The sequence below is a fragment of the Phyllostomus hastatus genome, unplaced genomic scaffold, assembly GCF_019186645.2.
Source record: "Phyllostomus hastatus isolate PE091 unplaced genomic scaffold, TTU_PhHast_1.1 phas_contig_210, whole genome shotgun sequence".
NCBI classification, from domain to species: domain Eukaryota; kingdom Metazoa; phylum Chordata; class Mammalia; order Chiroptera; family Phyllostomidae; genus Phyllostomus; species Phyllostomus hastatus.
Genome location: NW_025333737.1, coordinates 15,208,906 through 15,229,807, shown reverse-complemented (window position 1 = coordinate 15,229,807; position 20,902 = coordinate 15,208,906). Strand labels below are relative to the sequence as shown.

The 20,902-nt window shown below is 54.9% G+C and overlaps 1 protein-coding gene across 2 annotated transcripts in view; it reads left to right on the top strand.

Moving 5' to 3' along the window:
• The window catches only part of MRC2 (mannose receptor C type 2), a 51,806-nt gene extending 37,937 nt beyond the window's left edge, over window positions 1–13,869 (top strand). The window contains exons 13-30 of one of the 2 annotated variants that reach the window (XM_045836805.1): window positions 669–811; window positions 1,873–1,975; window positions 2,250–2,388; window positions 2,500–2,535; window positions 2,803–2,963; window positions 3,070–3,137; window positions 3,869–3,969; window positions 4,264–4,406; window positions 9,124–9,238; window positions 9,355–9,518; window positions 9,710–9,818; window positions 10,345–10,583; window positions 10,701–10,869; window positions 10,961–11,110; window positions 11,414–11,533; window positions 11,728–11,907; window positions 12,386–12,412; window positions 12,517–13,869. In XM_045836805.1, coding sequence (XP_045692761.1) covers window positions 669–811; window positions 1,873–1,975; window positions 2,250–2,388; window positions 2,500–2,535; window positions 2,803–2,963; window positions 3,070–3,137; window positions 3,869–3,969; window positions 4,264–4,406; window positions 9,124–9,238; window positions 9,355–9,518; window positions 9,710–9,818; window positions 10,345–10,583; window positions 10,701–10,869; window positions 10,961–11,110; window positions 11,414–11,533; window positions 11,728–11,907; window positions 12,386–12,412; window positions 12,517–12,737 — 2,388 coding nt within the window. In that variant the 3' untranslated portion in view covers window positions 12,738–13,869. Of the gene's footprint in view, window positions 1–668; window positions 812–1,872; window positions 1,976–2,249; window positions 2,389–2,499; window positions 2,536–2,802; window positions 2,964–3,069; window positions 3,138–3,868; window positions 3,970–4,263; window positions 4,407–9,123; window positions 9,239–9,354; window positions 9,519–9,709; window positions 9,819–10,344; window positions 10,584–10,700; window positions 10,870–10,960; window positions 11,111–11,413; window positions 11,534–11,727; window positions 11,908–12,385; window positions 12,413–12,513 lie in introns of both variants that reach the window. The other variant, XM_045836804.1, reaches the window with a different exon arrangement.
• The last annotated feature ends 7,033 nt before the right edge of the window (window positions 13,870–20,902 follow it).

Below are 20,902 nucleotides of genomic sequence, written 5' to 3'. Positions count from 1 at the left end.
CTTGAGGAGGGGGTCCCAGTGAGACCCAGCCACAACCCACATGGTGGACCTGAAAACGCCTCTCGCTACAGTGGGCTACAGAAAGAGCATTTCTGGTGAGACTCTCATCAGTGCACTCTGAGACTTGGCGCATAGTAGGTGCTCAGTAAACGTTTGAGGACTTGACGAAACCATGCAGATCATTGGTTTCAGAGGTTTCCAAAGGTGGGGGCTGGGCTGGCTGCTCTTCTGGGAGCCTGGCAAAAATACAGTCTTCAGGCTGCCTCTGCAGAGATGGGGATGCAGCAGGTCGTGCGGCGCCTGGTAATCTGCATTCTAAAGCCTTGCTGGTTTGGGAGCCACTGATGTAGTCTTGTGTGACATGAAAAAAACTGAAGTCCAGGGAGGACAGGGGTCTTGCCCTTGGCAGACTGTGGCTCTGCTGCGGTGGGAGCTCACACTGGGCCTCTGGTTGGGGGCACTGGGCAGCGGCGTCCTCCAGGGCCTGTGTCCACCCTGCTCCCCCAGGGCTCTTTCTCTGAGGAGCAGATTTGTCTTTAACGGCCTGGACCCCCGCCTGGTGAGGCCCCAGTCCTGCTCCCCACTGCTGTCATGGGAGGGCAGGTGTCCCCTGGGGAAGGAAGTGGGCCATTGGGGACAGCTTGGACAGCTGGACTCTGCTCCTGCAGGTGTTCAGCTCTGAGCGGCTGCAGGACAAGAAGAGCTGGGTCCAGGCCCAGGGAGCCTGTCAGGAGCTGGGGGCCCGGCTGCTGAGCCTGGCCAGCTACGAGGAGGAGCACTTTGTGGCCGACATGCTCAACAAGATCTTCGGGTACTGAGCCTGGGTCGGCGCCTGTGTGTGCGCGTGGGCAACTCCTGGCTTTGCAGGGTCAGGTGAAGGCTACTCCAGGGTGACCTGTGTATCTGCTACTAGTGCCAGGACCATCCTGGCTCCTCAAGTGGCCCTGGTCTCCCTGGGGGTCGAGACCCAGTGCTGCCCACCAGTGTTGCAGAGCCAGCAACAGCCGCCTCCCCAGACTCACAAACTTCTACACAAGGAACCGCCCTCCCCAGCCCTCCTTCTCCAGTGCAAAACCTTGTTTTTACAAGCTGATCCAAGTTGAATGTTCCCCCTCCCACCCTACACCATCCCATCATAACCCACACTCCTCAACAAAAATCTTTTCCTGAAAGACAGGAGGAGAGAGGCTACAAAAGTGAGCATTTTCCTGGGGGTTTCTCCGGGACTCCATCTCGGTCCTGTGGGTCCGGGCTCCACGACCACACACGGCACCGAGATCCCCTTAGCGCTGGGAGAAGCCCGATGGACCCCGGCTTCCTGAGATCCCAGTTCCGGGGTACCTCCTCCCAGAAAACATCACTCTTACACTATTTGACTAGTAATTATAATAGCTCACATTGATCACTTCTCACCAGGCACCAGGTACTGTGCTAAACATTTAATCCTCATTTAATCCTCTTAGCAACCCTAGGGAGAGGGTATTATCGTTGACCTGTGGGCTGATAGGTTGGGTTATTTCCCTAAAGTCACAGAGCTGGTCGACAGGTGAACCGGGCTGGAATCCAGGTTTACCTGATTCCAGAGCCCAGGTGTACCCATCCCCATCCACCTCCTAAACTCCCTCAAGTGAGAGCCTTCAGTCTTGCTGGCAGAGCACACCCAGCCCAAAGGAAAGCCAGGGAAGTGAGGCAGACCACCCACCACCCCATGAACTGGGGCTCCTTGCCCTCTTCTCTGGTGAGCGTGATGCCCAGGTGGAGAGGCCCCAGGCCCTTAGGACGGCCCAGACCAGAGCGGCAAGGGGAAGAGGGCAGGTTTGATACCTTCTCTCACCTCAATCTCTCTGTCCCCACCCCTGGGTTTTGCTGAAGTGAATCTGAGCCCGAGATCCACGAGCAGCACTGGTTCTGGATGGGCCTGAACCGCCGAGACCCCAGTGCGGGCCAGAGCTGGCGCTGGAGCGACGGCCTGGGGGTGAGGGAGCCGGAACGGGGTGGGCGGGGTCCTGGGTGGGCGGGTCTTGGCTGTGGGCGTGGCCTTCTGGGGCGGGAGAGAAGAAGATGGGTAAGTTTTGTCAGAAGTAAGGCTTCTACCCTGGGCTGGAAAGTAAAGGAAAGGAGGGCGGTGGGGACGTCCAGTCCAGGTTGGGGGTTCCTCACTCAGGCCAGGTCTCTTGTTTGTTCTGGAGATGGGGTTAGCCTGCACCTCGAGCCTCAGAACCCCCTCCCAATCTAACCTCCGTCTTCAGTTCTCGTACCATAATTTTGACCGGAGCCGGCACGACGATGACGACATCCGGGGCTGCGCAGTGCTTGACCTGGCCTCCCTGCAGTGGGTGGCCTTGCAGTGTGAGACGCAGCTGGACTGGATCTGCAAGATCCCTCGAGGTTGAGTGGGGCAGCTCTGGGGGACTGGGAATAGGGTGAAGGGCTGCAGGCCGGGAACCCAAGGGAGGGTCTCCTTTTCCTGCAGCGTCTTTGTCCACATTGTCCCTGTAGGCACAGATGTGCGGGAACCTGATGTCAGCCCACAAGGTGAGGCCCCCTGCCCCCCACGACCCCCATAGCAGTCCAGAGAGGGGAAGGGGCATCACCTCCAGGGCAGGGCCTGGCAGGCACAGAAGAGGGTTAGGGGTTCCAGCTGAGAGATGGGGTGCCTGCAGCCCTATCAGCCTGTGTTGGGTGGGCTCGAAGGCCCACCTACCTGCCCTGGCTCTGCCCTGGAACAACCTTGTCACCCTCCAAGGCCAGGCAGGCAGCTCCAGCCTGGCCACCACTCCCACGCCAGCATTACCCCTGCAGGCCGGCGGGAATGGCTGCGTTTCCAGGATGCCGAGTACAAGTTCTTTGAGCACCACTCCATGTGGACTCAGGCCCAGCGCATCTGTACGTGGTTCCGGGCTGAGCTGGCCTCTGTGCACAGCCAGGCCGAGCTGGATTTCCTGGGACACAACCTGCAGAAGGTGGGTGGGCATACAAGCGGGCAGGGGGAGAAGTGGGCATGTAGTCGCCAGGGCCAGCAGCAGAAGAGGCCCTGCCAACACTGACCTGTCCACCTGACTTCCCTAGTTCTCCCGGGGCCAGGAGCAACACTGGTGGATCGGCCTGCACACCTCAGAGAGCGATGGGCGCTTCAGGTAGGGAGGGGGCAGTGGGCTGGAGGGCAAGGGCAGGGGGCAGGGGGTGGGGGAGGGCACTTGCATGCGTGGCTAGCCTCGATCCCAGGCTGGTGTAGGGGGGCTGCACAACACAGACATGGATAGACCTGGATTTGACTCTAAATCTGCCCCTCACAGGCTGTGTGACTTTAGGCAAGTGACCTAACATTTCTGGGCCTCAGTTTTTTCATTGGAATATGAGGACAATGAGGCCTGCCTGGAAGGGTTGTTGTGAGGATTAGAAGTAAGGTATGTGAGGTCCTTAGCACAGCATCCAGCTCATTATCAGGCACTGAATCATGGCAACTCATACTATGCTGGAGTCACTCAGGAATGAGGCCCCCTCGGGACATGGTGGTCCGGAAGGGGCCTCATTGTGTGTGGCACCCACCCACCCTGCACTCAGGCAGGAAGGACAGGACCGCACAGGCGTCGGCGCACTGCTGCCCTTGGAGCCCTGCCCTGGGAGTCTGAGACTTGTTCTCTAGTTAGAGAATTCGGTGCCCGGGGGAAGCTGGGCCTTACCTGGAGGCACCAGGTCCCTGGGTCCCCAGCTGCACTGAGCACAGTAGTTCCACTTCTTAGCCTTCAGATGAGCTCCTGAACTTGGGCCCTTCCCCGCCCGCTTGCCGGTGGCCTCCTTTGCTGCATACGGGGGTGGGGAGGCCAGGGCCCAGTGCTGGAGTCACCCCTGCCTGGTGCTGTTGCAGGTGGACAGATGGTTCCATCATAAACTTCGTCTCCTGGGCACCTGGCAAACCTCGGCCCATTGGCAAGGATAAGAAGTGCGTGTACATGACCGCCAGCCGAGGTGAGGGCGAGGTGGGGGCAGAGAGGGCGTGGACGCCCAGGCCAGGGTCGATGTTGGGGGCAGTAATGTGAGCCTGGGTGGGGACTGCCAGTCTCTTCTCATCTTCTTAGCTCCCACAACTCAAGGTCTAGACCAGAGAGCAGAGGGCCTGTCCCCACAGTCCTGCAGAAGAGAACTTGAGTTTAGAGTTGGGCACAGGGACCTGAGCCCCAGCCCAGCCTCTTCCCAGGGCAGGGGGTGAGGGGCTCTGAGCCCTGCCCCAAACTGGCAGCGACTCTCCTCCCCTTTCCACAGAGGACTGGGGGGACCAGAGGTGCCTGACAGCCCTGCCCTATGTCTGCAAGCGCAGCAACAACACCAGAAAGACACAGCCCCTCGACCTGCCCCCTGCAGTCCTGGGAGGCTGCCCCCCTGGCTGGAGCCAGTTCCTCAACAAGGTAGGAGGTGAGGGCATGCAAGGGATTCCGGGGGAGGGTGTCAATAGGAGCAGGCCTAGCCTCAGGGGTCCTGGCTTTTTGGCAACATCAACATCATGGCCTCTTGCCCGTGCCCTTTGCCCTCTCCTGCTTGGCCCAGTGTCAGGGCTGGACTCCTGGGAAAATGACCCAATGTAGTAGCACCCTCTGATCCACCAGTAAATAGGGTTGTCCAAATGGTTCTTGTGTTTTCTAGATCAGCAGTGGTTAAACATTTTGATAATGAACTCCTAACTTGTAAAACAAAATATGAACATACAAAGTTTGTGTGTACATCATATCATATATATGCATGTGTCTACAAGAACTATGTTTACCTTTATATTAATGTGACTAATGTTGTATATAAGAAAATAACACATAGGACCAAAACAATATAAAGCATGAGCTAAAAGTTTAAAGTATTTTTAAAATTTAAATTATTTTATTGTTGTTCAATTACAGTTGTCCGTATTTTCTCCCCACCTCTCCCCCCACCCCCTCCAAACCCACCTCCCTCCCTTGCTTCCATCCTCCCCCTTGGTTTTGTCCATGTGTCCTTTATAGTAGTTCCTGAAAAGTTTAAAGTATTTTTAAATTTTTAACTTTTTCTATATTAGCGGCATGAAAAAATCGTGCTCACTCAGAAACAACCAGTTGTAATCACTGTTAATATTTAAATACCTGCAAAGGGCACAGCGGCTGCCTGTCCTCACGTGAAAGGCTTGTGGTCGACACTGTGATTCGTGGCTCGCAGGTCTTGTGTGAAGGTCCAGTTATTTCCAAATGTGACTTTGCTGGTTGCTGCAGATTAAAAAGTTGCCCCGCAGAAGACAAATAGGTGAAGTGAGAAAAGTTCACCTGTTGGTGGCTGGGCTTTCTAAGGCTTCTCTACAGTTTACAGTCCTCTGCCGGTTAAACAGGGTTTTTTTGTTTTGTTAATTGGCTAGTAAATTTATGCATTTTAAACTAATCTGCCTCATAAACTAATCAGGAGACTTGATCAAGTAGGTTATTTATTTTTTAAAATACATTTAGAAAATTTTCTTCCCAAGTGTTTTGAGTGTGCAGATGGGAAAGTTTGGGGCAATAAAATTAATTAGAATGGATTTGTTACTAAACATGTTGTCTTTTTAAAGATTTTATATACTGGTTGATTTTAGATAGAGAGGAAGGAGGAGAGAGAGAGAGAAAGAAACACTGATTTGTTGTTCCACTTACTGATGCGTTCATTGGTTGCTTCTTGTATGTTCCCTGACCGGGGATCAAACACGCAGTTTCGATGTATGGGGACCACACTCCAACCAACGGAGCTACCCTGCTAAACATGTTTCCAAAGTGGTCCCTCTAGTGTGAATTTCTTTCCAAAAGTGGCTGTTGGCATCCTGGGCTGAGTGATCAGACCCGAGTAGCCCTTCGTTGTTTTTACAAGTGGCTGGAGAAGCTGACTCCAGGAGGGGCAGGCCACCGTGTCCTTGTTGTCTGCGCTGCCATCATGGGCATGGGCCTCAGCCGGGCTTCCTCGCAGGGGACTGTGAGGATTCGGTCAGGCGGCCTTAGATCATGCGACCCATCAGTCTTTGTCTCACACTGGAGTGCAGCCAGACACTTAGTGTCATGGAACCCTTCATCTCAGAATATTCAAGTGAGACTTCCGGCCAAGATGGAGGCATAGGTAGATAGACACACTGTGCCTCCTTGCACAACCAAAAGAAGGACAACAACAATTTAAAAACAAAACCAGAACTGACAGAAAATCAAACTGTATGGAAGTCTGACAACCAAAGAGTTAAAGAAGAAACATTCATCCAGATGGGTAGGAGGGACGGAGATAGGCAGCCGGGCAGAGAGGACTTGTGGCAAGGCAGTGGCTGGAGGACCAGGGTGGGCAAGGCGGCAGCTGGCGGGGAGCCAGGGAGGTGGCAGCTGGTGGAGTGGGCGGTTCCACATTCATGTGCAGATAAACCGGGAAGAACAACTGGGGAGCGGGATGGATTGCGCAACCCAGGGCCCCAGTGCGGGGAAATAAAGCCTCAAACCTCTGACTGAAAACACCTGTGGGGGTTGAGGTACTAGGAGACACTCCCAGCCTCACAGAAGAGTTTGTTGGAGAGACCCACAGGGTCCTAGAACTCACACAAGCCCACCCACACAGGAATCAGCACCAGAAGGGCCCACTTTGCATGTGAGTAGTGGGGGAAGTGACTGAAATTTGGTAGAGAGCAGAGCAAGAGCCATTGTTCCCTCTCAGACCCCACTCCCACATACAGTGTCACAACACAGCAACTGGGTTTCCCCGCCCTGGTGAACACCTAAGGCTCCATCCCTCACTACCTAACAGGTGGGTCAAGATGAAAAAAATGACCCAAATGAAAGAACAGATCAAAGCTCCAGAAAAAATACAACTAAATGATGAAGAGATAGCCAACCTATCAGATGCACAGTTCAAAAAACGGGTAATCAGGATGCTCACAGAATTAGTTGAATTTGGTTGCAAATTAAATGAAAAAATGAAGGCTATGCTAAATGAAATAAAGGAAAATGTACGAGGAACCAACAGTGAGGGGAAGGAAACTGGGACTCAAATCAACAGTGTGGACCAGAAGGAAGAAGGAAACATTCACCCAGAACAGAATGAAGGAACAAGAATTCAAAAGAATGAGGAGAGGCTTAGGAACCTCCAGAACATCTTTAAATGTTCCAGCATCTGAATCATAGGGGTGCCAGAAGGAGAAGAGGAAGAGCAACAAATTGAAAACTTATTTGAACAAATAATGAAGGAGAACTTCCCCAATCTGGCCAAGGAAATAGACTTTCAGAAAGTCCAGGAAGCTCAGAGAGTCCCAAAGAAGTTGGACCCAAGGAGGAACACACCAAAGTACATCATAATTACATTACCCAAAATTAAAAATGAGAGAATCTTAGAAGCAGCAAAAGAAAAGGAGGCAGTTACCTACAAAGGAGTTCCCATCAGACTGTCAGCTGATTTCTCAAAAGAGACCTTATAGGCAAGAAGGGGCTAGAAAGAAATATTCCAAGTCATGAAAGACAAGGGCCTACATCCAAGATTACTCTATCCAGCAAAGCTACCATTTAGAATGGAAGGGCAGACAAAGTGCTTCTCAGATAAGGTCAAGTTAAAGGAGTTCATCACCACCAAGCCCTTATTTTATGAAATATTGAAGGGATTTATCTAAGAAAAAGAAGATAAGAAATATGAGCAGTAAAATGACAGCAAACTTACAATCATTAACAACCACACCTGAAATAAAAACAAAAACAAACTAAGCAAACAACTAGAACAAGAACAGAACCACAGAAATGGAGATCATGTGGAGGGTTATCAGTGGGGGAGTGGGAGGGGGAGAGAGGGGGAAAAGGTACAGAGAATAAGTAGCATAGATGGTAGGTAGAAATTAGACAGGGGGAGGGCAAGAATCGTATAGGAAATGTAGAAGCTAAAGAACTTATATGTATGACACATGGACATGAACTAAATGGGGGGAATGTGGGTGGGAGAGGGTGTGCAGGGTGGAGGGGAGTGAAGGGGGGAAATGGGAGAACTATAATAGCAAAAAAATGTATTTTAAAAAATATTCAAGTGAGTATTATACCTTTTCTATTTAAAAAAGATGTGTCTTATTAAACCATTGGAAAATACAGAGAGAGAAAAAACTCATACTCTCCGGAGATAACCAGTATCAGTGTTCGTTGCTTCCCTTCCTGTCTTTTCCCACACAACTGAGTTTGTACTAAATAACACAATTTCATATCTAGTTTTTTGGTCAGTGTTGTATTTTGAACATTTTCTCATTTTGTTAAATTTCCAAAAACGTATTCTCTTGGCTTCTTCCACCTAGTATAAAACAGAATATATTTTACATATATTCGTTATCCCTGATTGCACTGCCTCTGAGCAGAAAATTACTGTAAATAATTTATTTTAAAAGAAACAGTCTTCACTTGATAAAGATTTCCCACATAGGAGGTTCTTTTGACCTTATGGAAGTAATAAAGGTGAGAAAAGAAACATAAAATTACGGGAGTTAGAACCTGCTCCCCCACAAAAGTCATTCAGAAATAAAGATAAGCCCTGGCTGGTGTGGCTCAGTGGATTGAGTGCCAGCCTGCAAATGGAAAGGTTGTGGGTTCGATTCCCAGTCATGGCACATGCCTGGGTTGCTGGGAAGGTCCCTGGCTGGGGGCATGTGAGAGGTGACTTATTGATGTTTCTCTCACACAACAATGTTTCTCTCCCTCTCTGTCTCCCTCACTTCCCCTCTCTCTACAAATAAATAAAATTTAAGAAAAGATAAGAGTATCCAGAGATAATCATATATGTTCAAAGGGCAAGGTAACAGATTTCAGACAACACTTCCGAAGACGTTTAGCAGAAAGCGAGACGGACCTTGTCCGTCCTCCCAGTGCTTGGCCCAGGTGCTGTTCCCACGTGTAGTAGAGCCCTTGGTGGCCCAAAGAAGTCCTCCCACTAACACTCCCCCAAGTGTGGGCAGTTGTGTGTGGTCTGCTGCGCCAGGTTGTGAAGGTGCTGGAGACTTGTCCCAGGAGACCCCGATGTCCTGGTTGTGAGAGCCCCCAAAGCCTCCCCAGGCCTGCTCCTGAGGGGTATGTAGGGGCGTTTCTGGGTTTGTGAGACAGGGAGGTGGAGCTGGACATCAGCCTGTCCTTCTTCCCCCAGTGTTTCCGAGTCCAGGGCCAGGCCCCCCAAGACCGGGTGAAGTGGTCAGAGGCACAGTTCTCCTGTGAACAGCAGGAGGCCCAACTGGTCACCATCGCCAACCCCTTAGAGCAAGGTAGGGGCTGGCCCCTGGGGAGGCCTGGGAGTCCTCAGACCCAGTCCCCCAAAATGGCTAGTGCAGAGTGAGCAGGGGCTGCCTGTTCGTTCATAACTCTCTTCTGGGGACCTCAGCCTTCATCACAGCCAGCCTGCCCAATGTGACTTTTGACCTTTGGATCGGCCTCCATGCCTCGCAGAGGGACTTCCAGTGGGTGGAGCAGGAGCCTGTGCTATTCACCAACTGGGCACCAGGGGAGCCCTCGGGCCCTAGCCCTGCTGCTAGTGGCAACATACCGGTGAGGAAGCCCGTCCCCCTCTCCTCCACCCACCCTCTGCCCCACTGCCCTAGCTTGCGGTGCTTGCCTTCGCTCCGCTCCCCGCTCCCCGGGGCCCCCTTCCAGCCTCTTTGCTGATAGTGCCTTTTGGGGGCAGTGGCACAAGGTGGAGGCAGCTGTGGGGGCTCCCCTGAGCAGCTCCTTTCCCCCAGACCAGCTGTGCGGTGGTCCTGCACAGCCCCTCAACCCACTTCACTGGCCGCTGGGATGATCGGAGCTGCACGGAGGAGACACACGGCTTCATCTGCCAGAAGGGCACAGGTGTGTGTCACCAGGGAACTCGGGCACCCAGCTCTGGGTTGGATGCCGAGGGCTCTGCCAGGAGGAGTGAAGCATGGCTCCTGACCTCACCCCCAGAGTCTCGTGTCCGCTTGGGAGGCGCCGGGGCAGAAAGGCCTGGTGGTGCCAATCAGAGGGAAAGGCAGTGAGCAGTGAGGGGTCTTGGAAGGCAGGTTTGGGTATGAAGGTCTGACCAGGGAGACCAGACCCTAGGCATCCACGGTGTCGAGAAACCTGAGGTTCTGTCCGAGGTGCCTGCAGCTCCCCACTCAGGTCCTGCTGCCCTGGGTGCCTGGGTGGGAACAGGTGAGGGCTCTCGCTTGCTCCTCAGTCTATTGGCAGGAGTACGTCATTGATCTAAGCAGCAGCTAACAGTCACTATCAGTCTGCCAGCCCCGTGCGCAGCGGAGGCCCGGCCTCTGTGGACGTCTGGCACTCCCCCAGCCTCACGCCCAGGGACCAGGTGGGGGAGGCAGAGCCCTCCTGAGCCCTGTCTCCTTCCCTGTAGACCCCTTGCTGAGCCCGTCCCCAGCAGCATCGCCCCCCGCCCCTGGCGCTGAGCTCTCCTACCTCAACGGCACCTTCCGGCTGCTGAAGAAACCACTGAGCTGGCACGATGCCCTCTTGCTGTGTGAGAGCCGCAACTCCAGCCTGGCACATGTGCCCGACCCCTACACTCAGGCCTTCCTCACACTGGCCGCCCGAGGCCTGCGCACGCCACTCTGGATCGGGCTGGCCAGTGAAGAGGTGGGCCCCCAAACTCCCCCGATTTCCCTCCCCGTCCCTTCCTAACCCCCTGCCGTCCCTGCCCCCGCCTCCCTGGCTGGTCCCCTTCCTCCCACCCTGACAGCCCGTCCTGCCCAGGCCTCCCGGCGGTACTCCTGGGTCTCGGAGGAGCCGCTGAGCTTCGTGGGCTGGCAGGACAGGGAGCCCCAGCATATTGGGGGCTGTGCCTACGTGGACGTGGACGGGGCCTGGCGCACAACCAGCTGTGAAACCAAGTTGCAGGGGGCTGTGTGCGGACTTAACAGTGGTGAGTGCTCACCTGCTGTGGGGGGGTGGGCAAGGCATAGATTGTTCCAGGGAGGACCCTGGGCCACTTCCTCAGTTCTGCATCCCCTCAGGGCCCCCTCCTCCCCGAAGAATAAGCTACCATGGCAGCTGTCCCCAGGACCTGGCCGACTCCGCATGGATTCCCTTCCGGGAGCACTGCTACTCCTTCCACATGGAGCTGCGGCTGGGACACAAGGAGGCGCTGCAGCGCTGCCAGCAAGGTGGGCAGGGCCGGCGGGAGCCCCCTCTCGCGTGTCAGATGGGGACCCCTCTCGTGGACACTCTGACCCCGTGAATGCAGTCCCCACGCTCCACCCTTCCCACAGACACTCGCACGCAAGTGCCCTGTCACATTCCCATAGACCACACGCGGCACCACACGGTGTGCCTCTATGGCGCACACACAAATGCAGGGACTCCACACCATCCTCTGCTCTGGTGGCCAGAAAGTGGGGTGGGACCTCTGGGGGCTCTGCCACCCCAGGGAGACCCCCTGTCCTGATGTGGACCTCCCCTGTGTCCAGTGGGGGGAACGGTCCTGTCAATTCGGGATGAGATGGAGAACGTGTTCGTCTGGGAGCACCTGCAGAGCTTTGAGGGCCAGAGTCGGGGCGCCTGGCTTGGCATGAACTTCAACCCCAAAGGTGGGTACCCTGCGCGTGGGTTGGGGAGGGCAGGGCCTCAGGCTGTAGGGGAGATGCCCTTCACCCGGGCATGGTGGGGTGAGGACTTTTTTTTGGCGGGGAGTGGGTTCCAGAGCAGGCTTGCTCTCTCCCACCTCCTCCTGCTCTGCCTCGTCTACCTTCCCCCATGCCCCTCGGTGTCTTCTTTCCCATAGGGGGCACCCTGGTCTGGCAGGACAACACCGCTGTGAACTACTCCAACTGGGGGCCCCCCGGCCTGAGCCCCAGCATGCTGAGCCACAACAGCTGCTACTGGATCCAGAGCAGCAGCGGTCTGTGGCGTCCGGGTGCCTGCACCAACATTACCATGGGCGTCGTGTGCAAGCTCCCTCGAGGTGAGCGCCCCGGCAGGCCCGCCGCTCAGCCTCCTCCTCCCCACAAAGCTGGGACTGGGGTGGGCCAGAAGCCGATGCTCATTCTGCAGTAGACACAGTGCAGGGGAAGGCATGGACAGGCAGGTCTGGGGTGCTGGAACCCTCTGCTGGGATAAATTGGCCTGTAGGAAGGACTGGCTCTTTCTACAAATTTCCAAGCCAGACAGCAAACCCGTCATTTTGTAGTAGCTAAGGGCAGGGACAGGGTTCAAGCCCCAGCAAACCACTTACCAGCTCTGTGACCTTGGTCAAGTTACTTAAACTCTATGGCCTCAGTTTTCTCATATGTAAAATGGGGATAATAACAGTACCTACAAGATTAAATGAGCTAATGAAAGTGTCTGGCACTCGGGGGCCCTGTCTGTGTTTGCTGCTTATTTTATTACATTATTACCACCACCACTACTGCCACTAACTGGCCCCTCCCTCTTTCTCACAGCTGAGGAGAGACGCTTCTCCCCATCAGGTGAGTGGAAGGCAAGGCTGGGACTCCTTTTCCCGGCATTTCGGCATTTCGGGAGGGGGCCAGTGGCCGGGCCTCTTGACCAAGTGTCTGTCTTGCCACAGCAGCGCTCCCAGAGAACCCGGCGGCCCTGGTGGTGGTGCTAATGGCCGTGCTGCTGCTCCTGGCCCTGGTGACCGCAGCCCTGATCCTCTACCGGAGGCGACAGAGTGTTGAGCGTGGCACCTTCGAGGGTGCGCGCTACAGCCGCAGCTCCTCCAGCCCCGGAGAGGCCACTGAGAAGAACATTCTGGTGTCTGACATGGAAATGAACGAGCAGCAGGAGTAGAGCCCAGGGCATGGGCAGGGCCCGGGCGGGAGGAGCCGGATCGGCCGGGCCCTCCCTGTCCCGGCTGCCAGGGCAGGTGGCCTGTGGAGGGGTCCTTGGGAGCCGCTGCTGGGGCTGGGGCTGGGGCTGGGGCTGGGGCTGGGCGAGACCTGGGCTGGTAGGGTCCCTCCCTCCCTGAGGGCTGGGCAGAGACCTGGCTGAGTGCAGCATGGTGTTTCCTTTTCTGGGGTCCTAGAGTCTAAAGTCTTGACCTGGACGTGTGCCCCCAGAGCAACCAGAGGCAAGACAAAGCCTCTTTCTGCCTCTTTCTCCCTAGACCCCCCTGCCCAGGCCTGCTGACCAAGCCCCAGGTCCCCCTTCTCACTGTGGAGCCTGAGGAGCCTCCGCAGAGCCCTCAGCCAGCCTCTGTCGCTTCCCTCCTTCCCGCCTGGCAGCCTCAGTGCTGAGTCCCGCGCCACGGCCTGCGCCCCGCTTCTCACTCAGCCCTTCCTTCTGAGCCAGGGCCTTGGGGCTTGGGGAGTCTTCTTGCTCTTAGTGGGGGTCAGCTTGAGGAGTCCAAACATCCATCACTCCTGTGCTTGCTAGGGTGGCCTTGGGGCATGGCAGGGGCGGCCTGGGTCGGGCCTGAGAACCAGGGCGCCACGGTGGTGTCAGGTGGGCTGGAGACAAGACCGAGGAGTGACTGGGCTAGGCTGGGGTGTCATCTCCTGCCGGTCGGGGGAGGGCTCTAAAAAGTCCCTAAAGAGTCCCCTGTGGGGACCAAAATAATTTCCTTAATGTTTCCAGCTCCTGGCTCTGATTTGGAGAGAGAGAAGGGGGTTGCCAGAGACCTGGGGGCCTCCGAGAAGCGGGAGCCTGGGTTAGCTCCAGGTGCGCGCCCTCTAGTGGGGTCCAGAGGAACAGCACCCATGCTCCTGGCACGGCCCCTCGCAGGGAGCTGACTCTGCCTTCCCGAGAGGCTGCGATCCCAGCCCCAGTGGAGTGTACGGCCAGTCCTGGCGCCTCGCAGGACAATGTGAACATGGACTCAAAGACATGGTCCTTTTTTGTAGTTCTTTTTTTAATGTGCCATTATTGTAAAAAAAAAAAAACCTAAAAAGAAAAGCACACAAATAAAACACCTTTAAGAGGCCTGAGAGAGGGGTTCCTGCCGTGTCCTGTGGTGGGCCTTGTTCCTCATATCACTTGGGATAAATGTCATGTTTCAGCCGGCATCTCCCGTTATTTCTGCAGTGAACCGTTTGGCTTCTGTCGCTGGGCCCCACGGGGACACCTTCAATTCACTCTGGTCTCTCCTTCTGGGACCTCACCTTTCTGGGCCTGCTCACCCTTCTCTCTATTCCTGGGGAGCTGTGTGGGTGTGAGCTCGGATGACTTAGCTCAACTTCCAGCAGGTGTAAAATGAGAGAGCAGGACTCACCTGTGAGGGCTGCTTGAAGGCTGTTGGAGGGTTAAGTGAGGTCATCTGTGCAAAGCAGTCAGCGCAGCGCCTCGAGCTCAGGCAGCGAGAGCCCACAAACGTCCCCTGTTACTGTTGTTTCTGGGCTGTGGCTCTGAGGGGAGCATTCGGGGTGCCCAGGCCAGCCCTGGGTGGGGGCTCCACGCCATCTGCCTTCCAGGGCAGCTTTTGAACTTCAGGAAGGCACACACTTGACCTTGGGAGCTTGGGCTCTGAAACCACCTAGAGGCAATGGATCGCCGGACTTCCCCCGACCCACCTTCACTCATTCAGAGGATGCTTGAGTTGGAGATACAGCAAAGAACAAAGAGACAGCCCTGCCAACACAGGATGGTCCACTCTGCCAGGTCAGCCAGGTGCTGTGAGGACAGCTAAAGCCAGCCGAAGGGAGGGTGTGCTGGTCTGGACGCTGGTTGGGGAGGGTCTCACCAGAGGGAGGTGAGGGGTGAACAGTGCAGACAGGAAGGTCAGGTCCCAGGCACCAGGAACAATAAGTGCCCGTGGCGCTGTTGTGGGGGTCCTGGAGCTTTAGGGGACCGACAGGGAGGCCAGCCTGGCTGGACCTAGGGGTGCAGAGTGTGGAGAGATGGAGGCAGGGCAGTTGGCAGGGGTGCAGCCGCCCAGCGGTGGAGAGCATGGGTGTTGGTTTAGGCAGAGTGGGAAGTCAGTGGGAATGGCTAATCCGATCGACCTTTTAAGAAGGTGGTTTGGCTTGTGGTGGTCAGATTGTGTGCATGTTGTACCTTGTTCGTGATTTTTAAAAACAAGTTTCTCCTGCTCTGAGTAGGTAATAGTGCCACATGGTTCAAAGCCTAAATGACATAAGAAAGATACACATTGAGAAGTCTCACCCTGTTCTTCTCCAGCTATTTTCTGAGTCCAAGGCTGAGGTCAAGTCTAAGGCCCTTCTGCAGCTTCCTTTTGGGGTTAAATCCCCAGTCATGGCCCACAGCTCAGCTGTAGGGAGTCACCCTAGGGCAAAAGCCCTCGCTCTGGGAGGGAAAAGCTGAGGGGTGAAGGCAGGGTTACAGGCTCCCGGGGTGGCAGGGGCAGCTGAGGAAGTGAGGACCCAAATGCCCCGGGCTGCCTGGAGGCAGTGGCTGGTTGAATGTCCAGAGGTTTAAATCACTCCAGTAATTAATACCTGTCCTCACTCCCGTCTGCTGGAGCCCTGCTCCACTCACAAGCGGTTCAGACAGCTTCTCAGGCCTTGGGGGCCCCCCACAGACATGTTCTGTGCCTTCTTGTTGGGAAGCTCTGCCCTGCCAGAGGAGGCTAAGGGCAGGAGGAAGGCTCTGGGCCCAGCCATTTGCCTCTGGCTCCAGGATAGCCCTGTGTCACCAGAGCACGGGACAGAGCTTCCTTTCTGCTCATGTCAATTCGCTAAGCACCAGCACCTCCGCCATAGGCCATCTCTGCCAGGAGGGGCGTGCCCTGAGACCCATCCCCGTGGGCCAGGCACAGGTCGCTGTGTGCCAGGCACTGTGCCCAGCCTGCCCTGGCAGGACTGGACCGGCCCAGCTCTGGCCACCTGGACATTCAGTGACAGCTCGCCGAATCCATGAATGAATGGGAGAGCAGTGTCAGGCCTTTAACAACCTCTTCTTGTCAGGGCAGAGAGGCCTCCTCCCAGGTGTCCTGGCAGAGCTGGCCCGGCCCAGTGGGCAGCGCTGTGAGGCTGCGGGGGTGGGGAGCCGGCCAGCCACACCACATGGCTCTCCTGGAACGGAGCCGCCTGAGCCTGCCGGGCGGCCTTGAGCACGAGGGCTGAGTCTATGGCAGGGACAAGGTAAAGATTTCATCCTGAGGTGGGACCCCGAGAAAGGAAGGCGGGAAGAGGGGGGCAAAGGGAAAGGAGTGGGGACAAGCCCAGAGAGGCTGCCGGGGGACCAGCGTGAGATCGGAGTGGCCGGGTGTTCGGGCCTGGCCTGATGTTCCTAATCTTAGGGGCCGGGCTGCCAAGAGCCCCAGGAAAAGGCTGACTTCAATCTAGAGCTGCGGATTTCAGTCTGCCCTCATCTGTAAGAGCAGGCGGGGCGCCAGCCCTGGAGAGAAAGGAAGGAGCGAAGCCACAAGCCGGCACTTCCCAACCGAAAGAAACGGAGTTGGTGCTGCAGTCAGTAAAAAAAAAAAAGACTCTCTTCTGTACTGGCTGATGGCAAAACTTCCATTTTAGCCCTTATAGGGAAATCCTGGTCAGTTGGCCTTTTTTCCTTTCCTCCTTAAAGTTCTGAGGTCTACGGGTGTCCAGAGATCTTGACCTTGTCGTCATATGTCCCTGCAGGCTAGTCCCTGCGGGCCAATGCAGAGACACCCTTCTGTATCTCCCTGGGGCTCGGGAAGCTGTGGGTGGTGTCTTTCCCGTTACTGGGGCTGCAGGAGGTTCCGGTCACTGCTCCAGACACACCATTCATTTCTCCACGGTGATGGTAGTGAAGAGAATGTTTATTGCGTGGTTACTAGTGCTGCCCTGTCCTAACTGCTGGCCAGGAATTAACTCCCTGTATCCTCCCAACACACCAGGAGGTAGGTGCTCTTGCGCCTTTTTGCAGATGAGCAAACTGAGGCACAAAGAGAAGAACTTGCCCCCTCCCCCGCCCTCCCTGTGCTATAGAAAGTGTTGGGGGTGGGCAGCCAGTACTGGAGAGCCCCCCATCCCTCTTTGCAATCTTGCAGTCAGGCTCTGAGACATAAGAACTTTGTCTCAACCTGCCATCTCTGCCGAGGGTTCCAGAAGCCTGTTTTGAGTGTAAGGGCTAAGAACGAATCTCTTTCCTTTTGTTCCATGCTTCCCTTCCAAGGTAGTGACTGTCGCCCCAGCTTTCCGAAAGCAGAGCGTTCCTAGGAGCCCTCCCGTAGGTTGGAAGGACGTGTGTGGAGTGAAGACGAGCACCCCCAGACCCAAGAGTCAGTGTGTACGTCAGGTCTTCGTGTCGTTCACCATGATCCAAATGCTCCGCTGTGTCACACCAAGTGTTTCACACCAAGTGTGGCAGCCTTACGCACTCTCTCAGTCTTTCCTGGCGCCTCAGGGCGCGTCCGGCCAGCGGGTGCACGGAGTAAGTCCAGGTGAAGCACGGCCCCCACAGACGCAGTGCAGGGCTCTAGCCGCTGGTGGCTGGGCTGCCCAGCTGGTTCCTGGGGACCGGGCGCTCTCACTGCTCCCGCAAGGGCCCGCTACAAAACAAACACGGAACACGATTTTCACTTTTTGCCTTTTTTCGTAGAAGTGCAAGTCCTCTTCAGGTTTCCTTGGTTTCCTTACTAGTGTAGGTCTTTCATAAAAGTGCAGTGGCGGGAAGAGAACTTTCAGAAAGCAGGGGACACGTAGGTTGCCCGGGCTGCGGTAGGACCCTGGGGTGTAATGTGGAGAATGCACAGAGATGAGGTGGAGGCTCGGTTGATGTGTAGACATCGACACGCTCTTAGATGTTTGAAAGCTCACATTCATTTCCCCAGTGAAGTCGGCCCTCCCCAAGCCACTGAGCAGCAGGCTCCTCTCTTCCTCTCTCCTCCTGCCTGCTCTTCCAGGTCCCCCTTCCCTCCTCTCTCCAGTCGGGGTTGGTGGCTTTTGGTGGCTCTCTACAGCTGTGTGTGGACCCTTCCTGACCTGACCTTGGAGGCAGGCGAGGGGGTGGGGGGGCGGGCTCCCCTGCTCAGTGACCCCATCCTAACCCACTGCTCCTGCACACGTCTCTGTGTCCCCAGCCTGGCCTTCCCTGCCCCGCCTCTCTGCTTGCCCGGGCCCACCATCCTCCGAGGCCCTTGCTCGTATCCCCCTGACTTCAGAGCTGGCTAAGGATGTTCTCTCTCAGCCAGAAGCCGGCCTTGGCCAACAGGCTGACTTACACCCTGCAGGCTGGGGTGCATCACTTCCTTCAGCCTAGATTTTGTGATGGTTCATTTTATGTGTCCACTCGATGGGGCCGAGGTGAAACATTACCTCTGAGAGCGTGTGTGAGGGTGTTTCCCGAAGAGACTGGCATTTGACCGGGTAGGCTGTGTGAAGGACATCGCCTCCCCAGTGCGGGTGGACATCCGTCTATCCGCTGAGGGCCTGAAGGCAGGGAAAGGGCCAACGCTGTCTCTGCTTGAGCCGGGCCATCATCTTCTCCTGCCCTCGGACACCTGTGGTCCTGGTTCGTGGACCCTTGGACCTAGACAGGACCCATGCACACCACTGGCTCTCCTGGTCCTCAGGCTTTTGGGGTTGAGCTGGAACTACAGCACATCGCTGGCTTTCCGGGGTCTTCAGCTCGCAGATGGCAGATCGTGGGACTTCCCAGCTTCCATAACTGCATGAGCCAGCCCTCCTAATCAATTTCTTTCTATAGATCTGTGTAAACCCTGTTGGTTCTGTTTCTCTGGAGAACCCTAATGCAGGCTTCCTCCCTTGTTATGAGGGGTTAATGACATCGGCCTCACAGGCTTGCTTGCGAGGATTGAAGATGAACGAGAAATGTCATCCCCAGGCCCAGCCCACAGTGGCAGCTGTAGACGCATTTCTTCCATCTGACTTTTTCTGTTTGTGTCCTGTGGCCCCAGTGTGACTGAGCTCCAAGAGGGTGGGCATCATGAATTTTTTTCCTGGGTCCTGACAACCTGGCATGTAGTTGATGGTGGGTAAATGTTTGAGGGTCGTGATGCCAGCTCGTTGAAGAGCCAAAGGCTTGGAAAGACCCTGTGTCCCAGCCACTGTGTGGCAGCCTTGTAGATTCTGGTGATACTTACCCAGGCGTAGAGGGGAAAGATAGCCCTTTGCATCACTTTTATTGAGTTGGCGAAAAGGTCCATTTGGTTTTTTCTGTGCGATGGCTCTAGTAACGCTTAGTTGTCTTTCACTTTGTTCGAAACAATTTGTGAGGTTGTGTTCTGACAGCTGCCATATCAGCATGAACTTAAAAAACTTCTCAAACTTGCTGAATTTTTGTGCAGTCATTTTAATACTGAAGATGGAAGAAAATGCGCAACATTTTCAGTATATTAGGCTTTATTATTTCAAGAAAGGTAAAAACACAACTGGAATGTGAAAAAAGAGTTGTGTGGTATATGGAGAAGGTGCTGTGGCTGATCAAATGTGTCCAAAGTGGTCTGCAAGGTTTCATGCTGGAGATTTCTCGATGGACAATGCTCCACAGTCAGGTAGGCCAGCTGAAGCTGATAGCAATCAAATCGAGACATTAGTTGAGAACAATCAACGTTCTACCATGGGGGAGAGAGCTGATGTACTCAAAATATCCACACTAATAAAGTTATTGGTGAAAATGAAAAGTATGTCTGTTATTTTACAGAAAAATAAATGTAACAGACTTTTTGGCCAACCCAATAATAAATAAGACTTGGTCTCATTTGGTGCCTCGGACCACAAGAAGCCCCAGTGCCAAACCCTGGGCTGCCACCAAGCTGAGCTGGTGACGTGGGCAGGTAGCAGTGCACCCCAGACCTCGCAGGAGGCGCTCCTGGTTGTGTTGGTAAGTCTCCAAAGACAGTTAGAAAGAGCATCATTTTCAAAAACAACACGGGCTGATGTAGACCCGTGACTATCTCAGCATTGCCGCCTCCAACACTGTCACCTTGCACCGTGGACTCAACTTGTCAGGATGTTTCCACAGTCACCTCCAACCCCACCCAGCTCTCTGCACGCTGATCTTTAAATTGGCATTGTCCCTTCTGAGCCGTTTCTCAGTAGTGGCTCCTAGATAAATCTCTGCTCCTCAGTTGGTTGACTTTGAAGTTCAGTGGAAAAATAAAGGCCCATTTTCGTAGAGAATTGTTAGGGCTTGCGGCTCCAGTTTGTGAATGGAGGAATTGAGGTTTTAGGAATTTTATTTACTTCATGAGATATTTTCCACTTGAATGACTTTTCTAGGCTCTGTTGACATTCAAAGGTGTTGACCTTTGATCTTGGATGCAGGCCGCCTGGTTGAATCTACTTGTTTGTGGTAGTTAAGTGGCTGTGTTTGAGGAACACAGAGGAATGGGACAAGATCCCGAGGGGATTCGAGTGCAGCCTTCCCGACACCCCGTCGGCACCACAGCTCCTCTCAGGTGAAGCCCGCTCCGCAGCAGAACCTGCAGTGCCGCTCCCGGTCGGAGGAGTGCGGCTCTCAGAGGCGGGGAAGACGCCCTTGTTCCCTGCATCGTACCCCGCCGCCACCCTTTCTCTGTTCCTCCAGATTTTAGAAAATGTTCTGGGGATTGTTTTATAGTTAGATCGGAGGATTCACCCACTGTACGTGCAGTTTAGTGAACTTGGGCAAATTTGTCCAGTTGTGGAAACATTCGCACGAACCGGCTCTGGGACACCTCCATCACCCCCAGACCCTCCTGGGCGGCTGCACTCCGTCACTGCTCCCAGCCCCGGCCCGTGGCCACCGAGCCTTCTGTCTTGCCTCGAAATGGCACATAAATAGAATCACACAACCCGCGTCTTTCGTGTCTGGCTTATTTCACTTAGTGCACTATTTTTGCATGTATCAGTAGTTTGTGCCATCTAGCCCCCCTCCCCCCACTATCTTTTCTCTCTTACACACACACGTGCACACACACACATGCACACACACACATGCACACACACAGACAGAAACACATCATTTTCTTACGAGCCGCTGGCATTTTGCACGCTGTTTGATCTAGTCTTTGGGCCCTAAGATGTAGTTAGAAGCATGGGGCCCACCCACCAAACAGGTCCTCGGGGGGCACCTAA